This window comes from Ziziphus jujuba, chromosome 1 (assembly GCF_031755915.1).
Source record: "Ziziphus jujuba cultivar Dongzao chromosome 1, ASM3175591v1".
NCBI lineage: Eukaryota > Viridiplantae > Streptophyta > Magnoliopsida > Rosales > Rhamnaceae > Ziziphus > Ziziphus jujuba.
Genome location: NC_083379.1, coordinates 2,287,447 through 2,308,586, shown reverse-complemented (window position 1 = coordinate 2,308,586; position 21,140 = coordinate 2,287,447). Strand labels below are relative to the sequence as shown.

The 21,140-nt window shown below is 33.3% G+C and overlaps 2 protein-coding genes across 3 annotated transcripts; one reads left to right on the top strand and one right to left on the bottom strand.

The window, feature by feature from the left end:
* Positions 1-1,286: 1,286 nt before the first annotated feature.
* Positions 1,287-11,529, top strand: LOC107433436 (protein TRANSPARENT TESTA 9). 2 transcript variants are annotated; one of them, XR_007242880.2, is made up of 21 exons: positions 1,287-1,710; positions 3,065-3,116; positions 3,220-3,296; positions 3,373-3,506; positions 3,618-3,714; positions 3,854-3,911; positions 4,831-4,939; positions 5,090-5,213; positions 5,296-5,482; positions 5,602-5,948; positions 6,916-7,004; positions 7,100-7,170; positions 7,643-7,753; positions 8,147-8,212; positions 9,095-9,232; positions 9,448-9,553; positions 9,628-9,699; positions 9,853-9,911; positions 10,156-10,315; positions 10,511-10,658; positions 10,890-11,031. XR_007242880.2 is itself a non-coding variant. In XM_016044752.4 (21 exons), exons 1-21 carry the CDS (start codon positions 1,658-1,660, stop codon positions 11,211-11,213), a joined length of 2,601 nt encoding a protein of 866 aa, XP_015900238.3. In that variant the 5' UTR covers positions 1,294-1,657; the 3' UTR covers positions 11,214-11,529. The 2 variants fall into 2 exon arrangements, 1 of the variants encoding a protein (XP_015900238.3); XM_016044752.4 differs by having other exon boundaries at positions 1,294-1,710; positions 10,492-10,658; positions 10,890-11,529.
* Positions 11,530-15,786: 4,257 nt separating this feature from the next.
* On the bottom strand, positions 15,787-20,714 carry LOC107433526 (protein SMAX1-LIKE 4). Its single transcript, XM_016044848.4, has 3 exons — positions 19,000-20,714; positions 17,846-18,056; positions 15,787-17,646 (listed from the first exon to the last, which is right to left on the bottom strand). Exons 1-3 carry the CDS (start codon positions 20,373-20,375, stop codon positions 15,919-15,921), a joined length of 3,315 nt encoding a protein of 1,104 aa, XP_015900334.3. The 5' UTR covers positions 20,376-20,714; the 3' UTR covers positions 15,787-15,918.
* Positions 20,715-21,140: the final 426 nt, after the last annotated feature.

Below are 21,140 nucleotides of genomic sequence, written 5' to 3'. Positions count from 1 at the left end.
ACTCTGAAAGTACTATTTTTCTCCCCTTATTTGGGAACTTTTATGTGATAATTATCCTTATATAACATGAAGATTCCCCGAAACAATATTTAAGCAACAAACGAATTGTCATCTTATTAGAACTTGTGTTTTTAAACCTTAATTATGATATCTTCACTTCCTTTTTTTTTTAAAAAAATAAAAAATAAAAGTCATCTTTACTTCTTTAGATAGTCTCTATTAGGGTATTTTGATAATTACTTCAATCTTAGCTAGTGGGCGGTTGTAGAATAAATTGAAAAGGTTCGTGAAAAATGAAATTTGTAGAAACATTAATATCTGTATATATAGTGGCCGTTAAAGTGGGAACTATATGATTAAAGCATAGAAAATAATTCAAATAGACAATGCACTCAAATTACCAAAGTACCATAAAAGAATATTAATTATGGACTGAAAACATTAAGGTACTAAAGTTTACTTCATTAAAAAAAAAAAAAAAGAAGAAGAAGAAGGTGTATTAGCTCTGAACTACAAACAAATTTCTATTTTTATTTTTTTATTTTTTTTATTTATGAAAAAGATTATGGTTTGGTGGTCGAGAGCCACTACTTGCGCCAAGGATGGGCGAGTTCATAACCAAAAAAAAAAAAAAAATAAATAAATAAATAAAAAATAAAAGACTAAGCAAGCAAAAAAGCCAGCTTGGCTATGGATCAGGAATTAGCCGACTCGCCTCTTTTCTGATCGTTACAAAAATTACAAATAAGAGAGCAAAATTAATATTGAATGCTCATCTACCCAAACAATCTTATTTAAAATAGTGATTAGTTTTTCATTAATTCAATTTTGATGGATAAGATAACGGGTATACTCATCAGATAACGGGTATACTCATCTAATATTTGTATATTAAATAATTAGCATTTTATTATTTTCTATTAAATAATTAACGGGTATAATTTTATTAATTTCTTGTTTTGTCTCTTTGAGACAGAAAGAGTTTGGGCTTACATTTATTTGTTCATATATATTTTATTAGTAAAGCCGAAATATGACCCACTACAAACAGAATAACGTGGCCCAAACTTTCTACTTACGAATCGGGGTTTAATCATGTGGCCCAACTTAAATGGGCCAAAAAGCCCCGATTGGACTACCAACCGACTCAGAATCACAGCAACAGCATTTAGGCATCAGCATCTACAAGTGTTCATGAAAAAGACCCCCCCTGCATCTTTGGCAAAAGCCCATTCTTCCAAACTGTCACATTATCATTATTATTATTTTTCTTTATTTTTTAATTTATTTTTAATTTTATTTTTCTGGAGATTAAAAAAAAAAAAAAAAAAAAAGGAAAGAGCTTGCCCGATCAAGACGAGCTTCTCTCTCAGAACTAAAATCCATTCCCAGGCTTGTACCGGGTGATCAGATTCGGACCGCATTCAGAAAGTTTCTCGGAAAGCCGTTCCGAAAATCTCTGATGCGAAGGAAACGCTGCGTTTCGTGGCTGCAACCGCTATTGATCTTTTTTTCCAATTGGAATTGAAAAATTAATTATTCCAATTTGGATGGAAGACCGAGGATGAATTTTACTGAGCTGCTGCTTTGATTTTTTTCTTTTTTTCCCCCAAAAAAAAAAAAAAAAAAAAAAAAAAAAAAAAAGAGGAAGAAAACCATGTGGTTCTCGTTTTGGAGATCCAGGGACCGTTTCTCTTTGGACGAGCTCAGGTTCGTTAACTATACCTGTGACATTATCATTGCTCAATTTAATTCGAATTTTTAACTTTTTATTTTCGATATTTTATTATTATTATTATTTTTTTTAAAACTAGCTAATTTGTTTAACCAGGGTAACTATGGCTATCATCAACCTAAGTGTGCTAGAGTATTGGAATTTTGTGTTTTCGAGTTGTTGAAGTCTAATTTTCATTAGGGGAAAAAAAAAAAATTAGAATAAAAAGAAATGATCAGAGTCAGTTATTTTGTTCATTTGTTGTTGTTGTTATTTTGTAACTTTTGGTCGTTGAATGATAAGCTAATTTCTGGATAGTTGATATGCACCGACGCTAGTTTTGAATTTTGTTCTTGAAAATATATGGGAAAGGAATAAGATTAGAGCTTTTAGTTAGTGACTTAGTTTAAGCAGTGAATTTTAGTGACTTGCTGTCTTAGCGATTGGCAAATAGCTTAGCCAAAGATATTTTTATGGACATTGGACATTGGTTATGGATGGTTTTGGACATTGGTTCCTACGGAATTCTGATAAGTTCCCATTTCAAACTCATTTAAGCTCCAATTTAATTTTATTAGTCTTTGATAAAGACTACATTTTAAGGCGAAAAAGAAAGGCCAACAAGTTTGACTTATGTCACAACAATTAATATTTTTAGTTTTGCAATAAGCTGTGCTTGTATGAAAGCAAAGAAATAAAAAACAGAAGAGAGAAAAAAAATCTTTTTCTGAGGGGTTAGAACATCTCAAGAATTATTCATCTGGTAAGTAATTGTGGTAATTTTTGTTTAAATATTTACCAGCCTGAATTCTTTTATCATTTATCAGATTCGATATGTGTAGGTTATTGTTTAAACGCAGATTAACTGTTTGATTGGTGGTTAATTTAAGAAGGTTATTTCAGTCTTGACCTAGTAATTCCTTAGACCACTGGTTTATAGGGACGATTGCATTTTTCTTTTAATTATTATTTTTTAAAGATAATATGAAAAGAGCAAAACCACAAATTTACTCCAAAGCATGCCTCTGATACATCAATCTGGTTCATATGTATTTAAGCTTAGGCTTTGTTGAGTGTTAGCCAAGGCTAACTATGGAGATGTATAATTTTATAAATTATTGTATTATATTTTCCCAAGAAAAATTTCAAACTTAAAGTTCTGCTGGTGGTTTTATATTTTTGTTAGCTACTTCACCTTCCCAGGATGGTGCTTTTAGTTTCAGGAGCTTCAAGTCATTACTGGACTGGTGGTGTTTTGAACTTGATTGATATGTGTGGTATGCAACAATTGGTTGTATTGCTTCACTTGACTTCTGCTTACTGGACTTTTTATGGTGTTGCTGAATGCAGGTATTTAACTGATCAGCTGGTTAAGATCCAAATTGTTAACGAGGTTAACAAGGTAGTTAATCTTATTTTACAATTCCTACTTTATCTTCATATACTTATCCTTTTTTTTTTCTGGGTGTATCTAATACTCTCAAATTGTGGTTTTTTCCATGAAGGATTTTGTTATTGAAGCACTGCGATCAATTGCGGAGTTGATAACATATGGCGACCAACATAATTCAGGCTTTTTCGAGTGAGATTTCTCATTGTTTACTGTCTTGATGTACAGGGTTTGCCGTCAGCATTTTATGTAGTCCTTGTATTGGCAGGTATTTCATGGAGAAGCAAGTTATGGGGGAGTTTGTACGTATACTGAAGATTAGCAGGACTGTCGCTGTTTCGCTTCAGTTATTGCAGACAATAAGCATTATGATCCAGAACCTAAAAAATGAGCATGCTATATGTAAGTTGGTTTTGAGAGAAAGAATCTGAAATTTCAGTTGATATAATTTCTTCTATTGGGTATAACTTTGTTTGATGGATTTGATGATCCTTCCTATCATGAATTTTGCAGATTATATGTTTAGCAATGAACATATGAACTACTTGATAACTTATTCGTTTGACTTCCGAAATGAAGAGCTATTATCTTACTACATATCCTTCTTAAGGTTTGTCTGTAGTTATTTTAGTTGTCCTTTCTGGTAATTATGTTTTTCTCAATGTGTATCCTTTATCTGCTATCATTATAATTACTGAACATATTTTTCTGACTAAGCTTTTATGATTGCACATCTGTGGTTTGTGCAGAGCAGTAAGTGGAAAGCTAGATAAGAATACAATTTCGCTGCTTGTAAAGACTGAAAATGTAAGTTATCTTAAATTTTTGCTACTTTTCTTTGTGTATTGTATGATTATGCTTACAATTCTTTGTATGTAAATTCACTTCGATGTGCTTCATACTAAAAGTTGCTTGTAAATTCAAGGAAGATGTAAAATGCCACCTTCGTAGCCAAATCTAAACTTGCTTGGTTTTCCTAGTCACTAGGGCGTTAAGAGGGCGATCGAGTAATTACTGCTTTTGGATGTAGATGTTTATGCCTCATGTTATGTCAATTAATTGGGAGCAGTTGTAACAGTTGATAGGTGAGGAGAGAACCATGCTGCCAGAAATTATTGACTCTCATATGCATGTATTTAAGGGTTTTGGCTGATTGAGTAACATTTCCAAGAAGAAACAGTTTAGTTGTGAAATTAAGGTTTTATGAAAAAAGAAAATAAAGGTTAATTATGGTTAATAAAGTGAAGCAGCAGCGTGAAGAATTACTAACAATATGCGGAGAATTTTTGGGAAGAAGAAAAGAAACATAATAAGTACGCATGTAGAAAAAAAGAGAGATAAATACTAGGAAAAGTTGCTGCAAGATGCTGAAAACTAAATATTCCACCTTCAAAGTTTGAATTCTTTGTATTCAAAGGGACATATCTATAGAAGTTCAAACTTTAGCTTTTCACACTATTAGTAGGACACCAGCATTTAGTATTAAACCCCAAAAGGACTAATTTAAGACTCAAGACTCTTATGATTAAAAGAAATTCCTAGACTTATAATAACACCCTTGAAAACTTAGATAATTCTCTACAAGATTTAGTTCAGTTCACACACCATTGGCACCATTCCCAAGTATTGCTATTCTTGCAAAAGTGTTTTTTTTTTTTGAATTTTTTGGTCGTATGATTTTAATGTGTTAATCTATGTTTTCTTTATCCGCCATTGCTGCATGTAGGATGATGTAGTTTCATTTCCATTATATGATGAGGCAATAAGATTTGCTTTTCATGAGGAGAAAATGGTTCGAACTGCAGTACGTGCTTTGACACTTAATGTATACCATGGTGAGTTCCAAGTTGTACCCATTCTTATCATCTTCTTTGTCTTCACTCTTTCTTCTCTCATTGTCTATCTTCCTAAGTGCAATTTTCATTGTGTGATTCATTTTAAATTGTACTTGCATATTAAATTGTACTTTCCTTTTTATTTTCCAGTTGGAGATGATTGTGTAAACAGATATGTCACCAGCACCCCTCATGCAGATTATTTTTCAAACCTGGTTACTTTTTTCCGAGAGCAGTGTATTGAATTGAGCAGATTGGTCTCTGACTCTATGAAGTAAGAGTTAAAATTTTCTGATTTTGGCTGTGAGCAAAATGTTTTATTTTTCCTAAAATATTTTATTTGGTTTTTGGGACAGAGATCCTGGTGCACAGACAACATCGTCAATTCTTGCTGCTGTGGATGAAATTGAGGACAATCTCTACTATTTTAGTGATGTAGTTTCTGCTGGCATCCCGGATGTTGGGAGGTTAATAACAGACAATGTTTTGCAGCTTTTGATATTCCCATTGCTTCTTCCTTCTCTTGCAACAAAAGTTGTCAATGTATGAATGTTCAGCTATTTACCTTATTTTTTCTCTTTTTTCTAGTATGCAGAGCATGAGGCTTTTAAAAATGTGTTAGGATATCTTTTTCATTGATATTTGGTATCTTGAAAATCCAGGATCTGCAAATTGCTGCTGTCACTTCTTTGTATTTACTTTGTTGCATTTTACGCATAGTTAAAATCAAAGATTTGGCAAATACCATTGCTGCGGCTCTCTTTTGTCCCTTAGAGGCTTTTATACTGAAGGGTGGAGCTAAGCCCAATGGCTATATGTCTGGTAATGGTTTTATGCATGAAAGCCAACAGCACAATAATCTTGCCGAAGGGAATGCTGATCACAATAATCTTGACAAAGGGAATGCTGGAAGCTTAACGTTTAATGATCCAAACTCATCTAGCTCTTCGCAAGTTCTTCTGGTAGATGTCATGGAAAATGGTTTTCATGATTCACATTTGGCTTTAAGGTAACACAGTTTACAGCTAACGTCAAATTTTCTTCATCTGATCTTATGTGATCTAAGTTGGACTCTTTTAGTATAATTTGTGCTAGAAGAGCTAGTCTTTAATAATAACATGTCGATGGTGGTTAGTATAAAGGAAAAAGAAAGAAGAAATGCAGAATGGCAACCTTTTGTCAACTTTTCTTTTTTTTCTTTTTTGTGGGGTCATGACCTTTTATTAACATTGGTTATGTTTTTTGCAAAAGAATGACAATAATGTTTCTTCCCACTTTTTGTTTTGTGTAATGTTCAATTGCTGTTTAAGCTTAACTCCTTTTTTTGTTTGTTTTTTGTTTTGTTTTGTTTTTGTGTTTTTGTTTTTTAAGCTAGAAAGCTATTAATTTATGGTCATTTTTCTGGGATCTTCCATGGTTACTTCGTTTCCATTAGTTTCATGTTGACATGTCCAAGCCTCAGTAGGCTTAGGGTCATATAATCTGTAGATATCGGTTTAGGTTCTGTAAAGAAATAATGTGTTTGAAGAAAATTTTAAAGCATGCTCTTTGAGGATGGTAAGATGCAGTTCTAGAATGAGTAAGCAAGATATGTTTTCTTAAATCAGCATTCCTATTCTCTGTTCTTCATTTTCTTAAAGCTTATGGTTTCATGATTTTAATTCACATTAATAGCAAGTGTTTGTTTAGGTTGATTAAGGCAGTGATTGCTAGTGGTATTTTTGTTGTTATTGTATATGTTTTATTAGTATTTTCATAATAAAAGTTTTCATTATTATATTTTGTTTTGTTTTGTTTTGTTTATGTATTCTATATTCTTTACTGCGACTCTTATGATTGTTCTATCGTGAACAGGATTACATTTGCTAGTTGGTATGCTCTCTGTTTTGTCTGTGTTTCAGTTGGTAAATGTTATGGATGTTATCTGTCTTCATGTTGCTGTATGCTATTAATAATGGTGTTTATGGTACAATTAGGGAGGTTTTGCTTTCTTATGTGACAAGTGGGAGTGAAGTACAAGTTTCAGGGTCTTTGAGTGTCCTGGCTACATTGTTGCAAACAAAAGGTTATACTACTAAACTTCAAGCTTTCATTACCACTGCTTCTTAGTCAGCAGCTCCATTTATGTTTCTGTTTCTTATCATATATACATTTGTGCAGAATTGGATGAAACAATGCTGGATGCCCTTGGAATACTTCCGCAACGCAAGCAACATAAGAAACTTCTACTGGTATATTGCAAACATTTCTCTTAAGTACCTTGAAGATGTGTTTCAATACTTGTTAAAGTATTAGTTGGCACCCTTATTATTGGGCAGCTTGGTTAGAATATAAAGTATATTGGACTAGATGAAGAATTCTGTAGGTCAGACAAGGTTTGTTTGAAAATTAGGCTTGGTGGTATCATTGGGCTTCTACCTTGGTGCAAGTAGTTTTGGGGTTCAAACCCCCAGTTTATTAAATTGAATTTTATTTTCAATATGATATTCATTTGTAAAATGACTGAAGTACTTTATTTATTAGGAAGCTTTATGCATGATAAAATATTCATCATAAATAAACGGGAAAATAATCTCTCTTGTGGGAAAAAAGAAAATGATGAAATTCCTTAATAGCCTAGGAGATTGCCTGTTTCCTTCTTTGATATGATAGTTGTATGTCTTGATTAATGGGATATAATGCTTTACTTCTTGTATTTTACAGCAAGCTTTGGTTGGTGAAGGCTTAGGTGAAGAGCAGCTTTTCTCTTCTGGAACTAGTTCAATTAGAGATGGTATTGGTAGTGAGCTTGACGGGTATCAACAAAAGCTTAAGGTAGCATTTCCCCCCCCCCCCCCCCCCCCCTCTCTCTCTCTCTCTCTCTCTCTCTCTCTCTCTCTTCCTCATATTTACTGCTCAAAAATTAGTGTTACTTCTCAAAGGATACAATGACTTCTCCCTTCATTTTTTTTTTTTTCCCCACATAGTAAAATAATTATTTTAATAATGATATTTTGGTTAAGTTGATTATTAAAAAGCTTGGTATTTTATTTGTTTCCATGAGTTTCTTGTTTTACTAAGCAAATTTTAGCTTGTATCCAGTGTTTGTTTCCATGACTTGCTTGTTTTACTGAGCAAATTTTAGCTTGTATCCAGTGTGTATTTTATTATGAAATCTTGATATGTTGGTTAACCTTTCATCTTTTCCCATCTTTCATTATCTAACAGGAGAAGTATGGAATGATGTGTTCTTTCCTTGAAGTGGGAGCAAGCCCGCGAGAACATAGATTTCAGGTACTTTCAAGTTCTGTGTATGTAGTTTTCTATAAACATTAGCTCGAGCTCATGGCATATGAACGTCAAGATGCACATTGTTGTTAACCAGCAAATTAAAAGTGGAGTCGAACCTCAATCCACTGCCTTTCCTGGAGGACACTGTATGACAGATGTTGCTGATCAGGTGTATGCCTGTGGTTTCTGTTGAGGGGCATGCCTTCCTACTTCCTAGACCTGTCAATGAAAATTGTAGTTTACTATGAATGATTAAATAAAAACGATATTAATTTGAAACCAAGCTCTCCTTTTTGGAAAGCTAATGAGTTATCTAGAGATCACATATAGTTAGAAAAAATGGAAAATTACATCAGTCCAGGATGAGGTACGCAAGATCCATAGATAGGAAAAAAATTGAAGCGGTGGGATAGGAAAAAAAAAAAAAAAAAATTGCAGATCCTAGAGGCATACATAAAAAATTTAGGAAAAAATAAATAAAAAAAAGAGGAGGGCAAGCTCAATTTTGTACGTAAAAAATTTGGAAAATTAACTTTGTGCATAAAAAGTTCCATTTTTCTTCAAAAGAATTAAAAAATGGAATCTTGTATAGAAATGGGCTTTCCATCCTAACTATTCTTTCAATTATGAAACTTCGGCTGCAATCAAGGCATAAAAATAGGTGGAAAGATCCTGCACTTATTGGTGCTTAGTAAACTTTTTACCTTGTTATTCTCTTATTGTTTGAAGTACTCATCTAGTAAGAGAATTCTTTAATAATGTGCATAGTGATCATGTCCATTACTCCATTCTTTTTATGGGATTCAGTTTCTTGTTATATTTTAAAACGTTTTTGAATCTTGTTCAAGGTAAAGTGAAGTAGTCCAAATTTTTTTGCAATTGTAGGTGCTTGATGCTCTGGTTAGTCTATTTTGCCGTTCAAATATATCTGCAGAAACATTGTGGGATGGGGGTTGGCTTTTGCGCCAGTTACTTCCTTATAGTGAGGCAGAATTTAACAGTCATCATCTCAGGTTGCTCAATGTAAGTTGTATTTCTTACAAGTAGTTATTTGATTATGTTGATGAGTATACTCTCCTGAGTCTCCTCTAGTTTTATTACATGGTGGCTCATGTATTTGCTAAAAACTAAATGTGATACCTCTACTCCTCTCTCCTGATATTTAAGTATGAATGTTGCTTTCTTTTTTCATAATGTAGTTGTAACATCAATTGAAGCTATTTTTCTCCTTTATGCAGGATTCATACAATAACTGTGCTGGTACTCTTAGGCAGGAGATTAAAGGAATCTGGCCTGACCTACTTATAACAGTCCTCTGTGATGAGTGGAAAAAGTGTAAAAGAGGTATTAGTCTCACGTTTGGTTTTGTGAATTTGTTAAAATTGGTAATGTGTTTGTGAAATCAAACTTGCTTGTAGCAATTGAAGCCTCTTCCCCACGGAAAGAGCCTAAGTGGATGCTGTTGTCGTCTCAGATGTCTTCTTCAGAAGGTGAAAATTGAGATCTGTTGTGGCTTTCTAATTAAATACTTTTGGTTTTTATTATTTTAATTATTATTTTGTGTAAAATGGAAAGAGATTTCGTAATGGGTATGGAGTGATTTGTTTAGGAGAGTTTTGATTTGATATCTGTTATACTTGTAGGCACTTTCCCAGGCGAATCATCATTTGCTGCTGGAGAAAGAATGTGTGAGTTGGTGAAGGTATGTTTTATAATCTCTTATTTAATGCTTTGGATATTGGCACTATAGCTCTTTAACTCTATGCTTGGTTATTTTTCTTATTGGTACATGAATCACAATTAAAAAGAAAAAGAAAGCGGGAAAAAAAAAAGGGGGGAAAGGAAATAAAGAACCTTAATAACAAAAGTAATAATTTATATTACCACTGATCATTTCTTTGACAAGTTTGATTTTTGTAGCGCTAATTGTTCCTCTTTTATTTTAGGTTTTTGTACTTCTACATCAACTACTCATATTCTCTCTTGGTAGAATTTTGCCTGAACAACCTCCTATCAATCCTCCAGCTGATATTTCAGAGAATTTCCGTGCAAAAACTGCTGGTCTAGATGCTTCAGGTCCAAAACCTGGCACTGAGCTAAGACTTGGTCAGTTTTCTATCTGGCTTGTATGTGTACCATAAAATAGAATGACGTTTTAAGTACAAATACCAGTGGCCATAATGATGGTGATTCATTTATGGCATGCTATTCAGACATATTATATTGTAAGAGCTTTGTGTTGAGTGTTGTGTTTAAATCACTCTGGTTGCTGTCATATGCAGTTGATGCACTATCTTGCAGAATTGCATTTGAGAGGGGTAAAGAACGACACTTCTACTTCCTACCAATCTCTTTGGGAACATCTGGGTGGGTTGTCCTAGCGGAAGAATTACCACTAAAGCAGCATTATGGAATTGTTCGTATTGCTGCACCTTTGGCTGGTTCCAATGTATGTATATACATTTAGTAGGATGAATCATGCAGTTTGCTTTAGCAAAAAAATGTTGCTCATATGTATATTATTCTTTAGATGTCGCCTCTCCAGAATTTGTCTTGCTCAAGAACCGGATGACCTAATATCCATGACAACTCTTGCTTTTGTTTTAATTCTCTATCTTTAGCTTTTCCATGATGCAGTATCATCTCAAATTTCTATATTTTTTCTCATCTTTGACTTCAGCCAAGAATCGATGATAAGCATTCAAGATGGTTACACTTGCGGATCCGCCCATCCACTTTACCGTTTGCAGATCCAGCTAAATCTGGCGGAAGAGCAAGGACAAAAGCATTGGTTGATGGGAGGTGGACCCTAGCATTTAGGGATGAGGAGTCATGTAAGTCTGCGTTATCTATGATTCTTGAGGAGATCGACATACAAAACAATGTGGTTGAGAGAAGACTAAAACCCTTACTTGATCTTGAAAGTACGGTCGATCCCTCAGACTCTTCTGTATGCCCTCCAGAGTCTTCATATACTAAATCTTCCAGTTCATCAGGTACTTAACCCGCTTGAGTTTTCCCATAACAGTCTATTATACATATGGGGGTGAGAATATATTATGCCTCGTCGCCCCCTTTTGTAAATGTTCAACCAACCTTAGGTATACCCAGAAATGTAAATTAGCACCTGCAATTTTGTTTCATTCTTTGTACACTAGCTTTCGGTGTCCTCATTTGTAAGTGTATCGGCTTTCTGCTCTCATTCTTTAGTAGCTCTAACCCTAGGGTTTTTTTCCTTCCCTAATTTGTAAGATGTGTGACAACGATGTATATTTGAGGCGATTCCATAAATCAAAGCTTTCGTGAATTTACTTTTCGTATCCGTCATAACACCTTCATTTATTCATGTCTTTGTGTTTTGCACAGAAAATTCTTTATTTATGATGATATTACTTCCCAACTGCCTCGTTCCAAACCGCTTGGGAAAGTTCCGATTGTATAAATGGAAAGTGATTCATTCGGTGGAAAATAACTCTAGTAAATTGAATTACCAAAAACAATTTAAATACTTGTGGAAAAGTGGATACTTATACCCTTTGGGAGAGCACTCTTCGTACAATCCTTCACTGTTATTATTTTTTACTTTTTAAAAATACCCAATATTCATAGGGAGCTAAGTAATCAAGAAAGTCAAATAATGTCATCTGTAATCCATTAAAAAAAGAAGTAGAAAGCTAATTCCACCTATATTTATCTTTATTTGGACTGTACATGACCTAAAATTATACAAGTTAAATGCTTGGAATCTCAAATATTTGGGTTTGCAAATCTTTTCTAAAACTGGTATAGCGTACATGTATTTTTTTTGATATGGTATACATTATAGATTGCCACTTTATTATATATGTGGCAATCAATAATTGCTTTGAAAAAAATTGGTAGCCCAAAATATAGAATCGCATCTTCCTTAAAACAAATGTAAAAAAATCTAAAAAGCTTAATTATTGATTATAGTACAATGATCCTAATCGATCAAAATTCTAAGGCTAGTTAACTAAGAAAATGAAAATCAATTAGAAAATATTCGAATTGATGTTGAATCTAATTAAATTGATTTGGAATAGATTGTAATACCTAAAACTGATCAATATCTGAATATATACCATACATAAAATAACTTAATTTTAACCAATAAACAATCCAATAAGCTGTTTCAACCGGCCCGTCAAGATCTACAACAATATTATAAAGAGTAGTTCTTTTTGCAATGAGAAGCCCTGCCGTAGAAGGTCCACCATGGCTCGCCAACAATGCCATTTGTTGAAATTCTGGCAATGAAGCATAGAAGAAGAAGATGAAGTAGAGAAATAGATTTTGATAAAATTTGTCCAAAAACAAAATGAAAACATTCAATAAAGATATTATTAAAATTTAAAAATTATGAAACTGCATATAGATTTTTCTACTGTGCAAACAGCACTTCTCTATTATAAATGCATGTTATAGCTTTTATGAACTTCTTTTTCTTTTTCATTTTATTTTTTAGCAAAATAAGATTATTAACTTTCCTTTTTTTAAACAACTTGGTGGTGATAATTGATGCCCTTTTTTTTAAAGCAATAATTAGCAAACGCGTGGGATCCAAAATTATGATACCAAGAAAAAGACCTCACATAATAGAAAATTAGGGTCATAATGATGAAAACCTAATGACAGGTACCTCTCCAAAGATTCTAACAAACCATTTTGCCACTCTTTATTGAATTGGAGCAAGGTAGATAGATTGCCAAGAAAATGACACGCACTTACTAGCAATCAGAATAGAATTCACGGAGATATTCTAATTCCAAAAAAGAAAAAAAATAAAATAAAAAGTTAAAAGAAAAAAGGAAAGGAATGGAGTTTTTTTTTTTTTTTTTTTTTAATGGAATGTTTTGTTGTTTTTTCGTAGTTTCTTTTTATGTTGGGCTTAGTCAGTTTCTCTAAGTTAGTTTAGTGGGCCAAGTGGGTTTGCTTTGTGATTATTCAATTTTTAATTGTTGCTCAAATATTCCAAAGAGATCTGTTTTATTTATGTTCATTGTGGTCCACAAATTAAATGGGCCATGTGGGTAGTTTATTTTTTCTTTTATTTTCGAAAGTACGAAGGCCAATGCAAATATATAAATAATATATGTTTATAGATATATATATTCATCATTCTCTTATCATAGAACAATCTTTTTCCTCCAAATAGTAGACACTTGAAAGCTTTTTTTAAAGCAGTGCAAGAATTTAATTATCATATCTTATTTATACACACAAAGATTGGAAATTATGATAGTGTTGTATCATGAGAAGACAGGACCCACTTTCGCCGCTCGATGTAATCATACGGTTTTGTTATGATGAATCCTTTTAGGTCAAAGTAATGATATAGTATGCACACAAAAGAAATTTTAAACCATAAAGTTCAATTGGCTTCTAGTGGAGAAGAGGCGTGTTTGTGTATGTATTTGATTATTTATATATTTTTTATTTTTTATTTCTTTCTTTTGTTTGGGGATGAGGATGAAACCCAATGAAAATATATATGATTGCATTTCTTTCTTGGTTATAATGACCAAAATATATATGAAGGGTCATTGATTGCAGTCAAAAGAGAATATCAAGGACAATTGTAACATTATTCTTTTTCATCCTTAAAGTAAGAGTTATCACATTATTTATCAAAAGGTTCCTGAGAAACCTCCACTTTGATAATTTTCTATAAAGTTTTTCGTTCTCTATACTAATTTTGTTATCATATTTAATAAATTGATTTAAGTTTGTAAAAAAATTTTCTTTTTTGGTTCAATAGTGCAGTTTACAATATATATATATATATATGTGTGTGTGTGTGTGTGATATGCAAAATGGAGGGCATTCCTTATTTCATTCAATAATATTGCAGATATTAACTTTTTTATTATTTGATGTGATAAATAATATGATTTTTTTTTTTATTTTTATAAATCATGTGATAGTCATCAAATATTTTGCATTATGTTTTAAATATGATTTGTTATCATCTTATTGGTTGACAAATAAATAATATTATTATTTAGTAAATAATTTAGTAAATTATTTGGTACCTCTAATATTAGTCATATTTTATTGGTTTTTATTTGGTTTCACTTATTAATTAAATTCATTATTTTATTTATGTTAATTTCAAAAAGGAAATTGCAATTAACTAGATCGTGCAGTTGCTAATAGATGATGACTTTTATTAATTGTAGGATGTTATAATATGTCCAACATTAATCATTATATTTGAAAAAAAGAATAATTTTCTTTTCTAAGAAATGAATTTTAACATGATTAATAATAAATTAATTATAGTTAGTTGATTTTACATGTGGAATGAACAATGGAAAAAAGTATATAGTGCAATGATTATATGATGAATGGTTGTACAACATGATTATCTTATCTTATAAACAATGTAATTTTAAAATATGAAGTTTGTTAATACCCATTAAAGGTGTTATTTGGGCAGGCCAAAATAGTGACCTAAGCAGAATTTTCATATTCTTAAAGAAAACAAAATCTCTTTCAGGGGACGGTGGGTAACTGGAGATTAGATAGCTTTGATACGGATTGCATTTTTATAAATGAAAGCTTTGCAATTTGTTTATTGAATTCCCTTAAAAGCCTGAAAAGGCTTTTTTGTGGTAGAGTAGTATATATATATGTGTTACAAGCATACCCACATGAAAAGGATAGGTTGGAGTCATATGGATTCTGTTCTCTATGAATTCAATTATTATCATCAAACAGGGAAAGTGAGGTATATATTTAAATTGAAATTTTAAGAAAAAGAAAAAGCAAAAGAGAAACTTATTGAAGTAAGTCCCTTTGAAGAGCAATTTTAATATGCCACCATTTCAAAGGCTCATTGACAATTTTTTATTTTTTTATTTTTATGTTTTTGTATTTTCAAAAAAGTATTTGGGTGCCTACTCATATTTATAATAAAGCATCAAAAGTAATGTTACTTTCACCATTGGGTAGATCGGAGTTCTTTACTTAGACACAAATACCCTCCAGCTTTTATAATATTCTCAATTTACCTTTTCTTCTTCTTCTTCTTCTTCTTATTATTATTAACTTTCCTCCCTAATCAATTGGAGAACGTTTATTCCCATGATGTTAATTATAGACCCATCCACAATGTTTGATGTTTATTTTTATCTTTTCCATAGCAATATCAAACACTTCAAATAGCTAATTATTCAAAATTGCAATAGTTTTTGCACATTAGCTTTTTACATGCATGCATACATACATATATACTCTTATATGTGTAAAGCCCACCAGCAAGATTCATGTTACAGCAGCCAGACAATGCTCTATGATGTTATGCACAAATTGATAATTTTTTTAAGTTAGTTTCCACTCTCCACGTTTAATTTTTTGTTTTAGCTATTATGCATCTATATGTACAGAAGATGCCACTGATTTGGTTTTGGGACTGTAACATTTTAAGGGCCTTCCCAAAGTTGATAGGAAAAAAAATAAAAAATAAAAAATAAAAAGGAATAGGTTGGTGGGAGAGAAAAATAATTTGCATTGGAAGTGAAAAACAAAGGAAATAAAAAATGAAGGGAAAAAAAAAAAAAAAAAACACATTCCTATTAAGACAACTAGAAGTTACAGAAAGGACAATGTGGTGGTCATTAAATTTTTCCATAGATTTTTTGTGAGAGAGAAGCGAGCATGAAAAAAAAAAAAAATGACCACTCTAACTAGTCCTTGAAAGAAACTTGGATATTTTTAGGAAGACATGAACCCATGAAACCATCCTCCAAAATTCCCTCGTCATCTTTCTTATCATCCAAACAAAGCCTTACAACCGTACCTTTTCCTCCCTTCCCGCCAAATTTACCAATATTTCTCAAGCTTGTTTGAAAAACGTCTTTCAGCCATTTCTCAAACAAACTATTCGTGAAAAAACCAGAACCAATACAAACCCTCTCTATCACCCTCTCTTCCACACTAAATCTAACTCCATTTTGCTCCCTCCCACGTTCCTCTCCAAACCAACAACCTTCCATCATCGCCGAGAAAAGCTCTGCCATTTCTCTTTCTCGAGCAGGGCTTCTCTTGAACACAAAAAGGTTGTCGATGGAGTCCAAGAACCCATTTGGGTTTTGAACATCATTGTTAGTTTCTCTTGTTAAATCGCTCGAAATCGGGCTCAATTCCCCCGGTTTGTCTTCGCTTTCTTCGTCTTCGTCTTCTTCTTCTTCGTCGGCTTTCATGTTCAGATCAAGTGTAGCACTGTTGAAGCTCGATTGCCTCGAGAAATCTTTCTTGGTACCTGCATTTTCCTTGTCATTGTTTCTTGGATTCTTTGCCATGACATTCTTGCACAGTTCCCACTCTGCCTTTCGCTTGTGATGATCGAAATTCGTCGAACCGAAACCGGTACTATTCGTTTCTTCATCGACCTTGAATGTCATCTGGATCACAGAATTCTTGTGTACCAAGTTATGAACTTTATGGCTCATTGTCTCACCCTTGGTGAGAATGAAAATTGCCTGACCAATATCAGATTGTTTTCTCTCAATTTCTCCAAATTTCCCTGTTTCAAATCCATCAGCAAGGAATTTCATGAACTGGGTATCAGCCAAATCGATGTCTTCCACAAGCACAACAAGTTTCCTATGTGTTTTCAAAGCTCTGGAGAGCATCATTTCAGATTGTTGCTGGTTAATTGAAGTAGTACCAATGCGCTTTTTGTTGTTGTTCGTATTCAAATGGAGGAGTAAATCAGCAGAACCGAGAAATGACTCTGATATTGCACGAGCTAGCCTTCTTTTTCCAATACAATCATTCCCTTGAACCAATAACCAAGTTTCTTGCTTTTCTGAGTTGGAATCAATAATGGCTTCCACTATCGAAGGGATTGTCTCCGATTGCCATGGCACATTCTCTTTCAAAAGCTTACACATTTCAGCTCTCTGTGTTGTACTTTCACTTTTCCTTTCCAGTACCCATTTCTTTGAATCGTCAGAGAAGACAGAATTTCCAAGTGCAAGGGTGATCTTAACTTCTTTGCCTTGATGATCGTGATCATGATCATGATCATGATCATGATCATCTCTGCTTTTGAGAGAATCTAAGCTAGGCTCCACCACTTGATGATCATGGTGATGATGCTTTTGGATTCCATTGCCAAAGTTGAACTCGATTGTACATGATTGTTGTCTCCTGAAACGGGGTATGGGATTGGAACTTTGTAATGCAGCAGGCTTTGGAGGTGAATCAGCAAAGGAGATTGAGTTTGAATCTGGAAAGACGCTATTATTTGTGGGCCACCATGGGTATGATGAACCAGTGTAAGAGCAGCTCTTTCCAATCAAGCCCTGATTGTTGCACAAAGTTGAGCTCAAATGATTCTGACTATGTTTGCTTTCATGTAGACTATGACACAATCTGCTCCATTTTCTTCTCAACTCAACCAACTCATCCTGAAATTTAATCAAAAAAGAAAAAAAAAGAAAAACCCACGTTAATCAACCAATAATACTGCCAAATATAAAAATAATAATAGCAATAATTAATTTTTTTTATAATTAAAAGATAGTCTAGATGACAATAATGCTGTTTTTTATTAGGATCATTAATTTAAAAATAAAATAAAATAAATATCGACAATGATTTTCATACCTTTTGACGGGCTTCGGTTCCTTGTGGTTGGAGCCAGGCAGGCAATTTTTGCTGGCCTGACTTGAACAATTGAGCTTCTTTCTCATAATGTGAAGTGCATTCTGCGCAGCAAGTCAAGAGCTGATGATCTTGTTCTTCTTTGTTAGCAAATGGCTTTGTTTCTAGCGATTGAGGTGGGCTTTGGGACAACATTATCCTTGAGTCATGGAGGCTGTCATGTATAAATGCAACAACGCATGCATTTCAATTAGCAAAAACATAAAGTCAAAAGCAGCACAAACTTTTTACCATAGAAACATATATATATATATATATTATAATAATACTGCAAAATTTCTATGAACTTAATTAAGAAGAAGTTCAATTTCAAAAGTTAAAAGATTTTTTGTGTCGTTTTGTCTTTTTGTTATCTTTCTAATTTATTTTTGTTTCTTAGTATTAACATATATACTGACTTTTGGGTACGACATAATAACTGCCTACATACCACACGCATATAACATGCATACTGAGGGAGAGACCGTCCTTTGATGGTGATAAAAAAGAAAAAAAAAAAGAAGAACCATCCTTTTTATGTTTATTATTATTATTATTATTTTATTTTTTGTGTAGCCCAAAGATTTTTGTGTCATATATGAACCCCATATATGTATATATATATATTTCAAAAAGATTATCATGGTTTATTGTTTAATTATTATGGACAAAAACTCATTTATATAAATTTTAATAGACATGTAAAAGGAAAAACTTTAAAATCAAAATTTCCCTATCAAAATTTTCTGCCAGTGAAAGCATGTAAAAAAAATTTTCAGTAGCTATATTCTGAATACTGACAAAACAAAAGGACAGTGGTCCGTATCCTATCCCACCAACCCTATTTTCTTTTTCTTTTTTTTTTTTTGGGTTCTCAGAGGTTCTGTCTTCTTTCAGACCATGTAGTCTGAAAACCACAAACTTACAAAATAAGAATATCAAAGGGTTTTTTTTAATTTATTTATTTTTATTTTTTATTTTTTTTTAAATAACCATCAATGGAGATTTATGTATTTACTTGCTAGACATGCTACACACATAAACATATTCATAAAATATTTTATATATGATATTAAAATATTGAATATAATGGAAAGGAAGAGATATTGAATAATAACCTGGAAGCATGGAGGCTCAAACCAAGTCCACCTGATGGAACGGAAACAGCTTGAAGACCCCATTGAATCTCAAGTGGAGGTCGTCTCATTTGGCATCTCATATACGTGTTATAATTTGCAGTAGCCATTAACCAAACCTTTGGCTTTGATGATGAGCTTCCATTTTGATTATTATCACAGACCAACCTTGCTATTTCTGTAACTAAATGATCACTTGCACTATAATTGCCTCCTCCTCCACAGACTTGATGATCTCCTTCTTTCTCATCAACCACTGTCCATTTCAGATCTCCTGCATATATAATAGCCCCACCTCCTGATACAATAGAATAATCCACTTTCTTTTTCAGCTCCAAAATGCTGTTTTCAACTTCTTCCCTTTTCATGAACCTCAGAGAGACAGGTGCAAATTGGAATTTGATGAAATGGGTCTGTTTGAGTTCTTCAGGAACATCTCCTTTCTCTAACCTCCCCATCAGCTCAGAAACCAAACCTTCAGTTATAGACAAAGAATCACCGACTATCACAGTGTTCCTTCTCTTATTATTGTTATTATTCTTCCTCAAGAACACCTCAAAAACCAACTTTATATCTTCCTTGACAGAAGAAGCTGCAGATGATTCGGAGTTGGTGGTAGTGATGATGGGGAAAACTTTCTTCTGAGGAGGTGAGAAAAGAAGTGGGTTTTGGTCATAAGAGTAGGACAAGAAATGGGTATGCCAGAAATTACCAGGATTAACGATATTTTCCCTCTGGTTTTGATGATCAGTTGCAGAAGGTGAACATGGTGAAGAGAAAACACCACCAACACCAGAGCTACTATAACACTGAAAAACAGAGGAAGCAGAGGAATCCTCAATATTGTTCTTCACGGCAGTACTAGAAAACCCAGCCTCCCTCATAACCCTGCTAACACTAGGATCATCTAAGATTGAAATGATAAGCTGCTCCAGCTCAACTTTGATAGTCAAAAGAGGCTGTTGCTGTTGCTGTTCTATGCAGCCTCTTCTCTGATGAGCCTGAGCTCGTTTCAAGGCAGCAATCAGAGCGTTTGACAGAGAAGGTTGGCCGTGAAGCAGAGGACCAGGGGTAGTTGGGAGCCTGTTGAGAGCGACATTGAAGCAGAGCTCAAGAGCTCGGCATTGAAGAGGATGGTGATGATGATGATGAGAGGTTGTTGTTGTTTGGTGGTGTGGCTGAGATTTGAGACAAGCCCTTCTTAAAAGACTGGTTCTTGAACTCAGCAAAGTCGCAGCCACATGGAGAGGAGTGATCTGAGCATGGCCTCTCCTCCGAGCTAAGCTTAGAGAATGCTTCAGTACTGAAGCAGCCTCCGCTGTGAGGGTCTGCTGGACCGCACAAGCTCCTGAGCGCATCACTTGGCTAAAACCCCACCCCCCTCTCCACCCCCCTGAGTGTCAAAACACTCTGTTTTTGGTTTTCTCGAGAAACAAACACTTTTTTTTCTTTTTCTTAACTCTTATATTTTCCCCCACCCCCTTCACACCACCCCCACCACAATTCCTTGTGTGTTTCTCTAACCTGAGATGAGAGATTGTAGATAGTTTTTCCTCTCTTTTAATAAAGAGGGAAAAAAAATGCAGAAATTAAGGAGTTTTTTCTGAAGTGAATATATTAGAAAGGAAACCTGTAGTGGAAGTAGATGCAGAGATTTTTGAAGCAAGAGCTTTGAGAGCTTAGTTGAGCTTTAGTAAACTTCAGGGTAGACTAGGCCACCTTCTTTATACTTCCTGTTTTTGGATTTCTTTTAAAAAAAATTATTTTTTATTTTTATTTTTTTAAATGGGTTTGCTTTTCTCATATCCACTTGCATTGCTTTTCTCTTTCCTAGTTTTACAGTTAATTATGTGATTTAGAGATATATTTTTTTTTTTTGTTCTGTTTTATGATAATTAGTATATAATAAGATGATGGTAACTTTTAAATAATCATTAATATTTCACCTTGTTGGGACTTGTAAAACATCAAATTAAAATAATATATGGTAAAAAAAAATTTAATAGCATGATAGACCAATCAAATAAAATTATTAACTGAGAATGATCAAAAGCTGCAAAAGAGAAGATATCAATCTTACTCTACTTTTCTCTTTTGTGCAATTTTATCCATCTTTATTATAA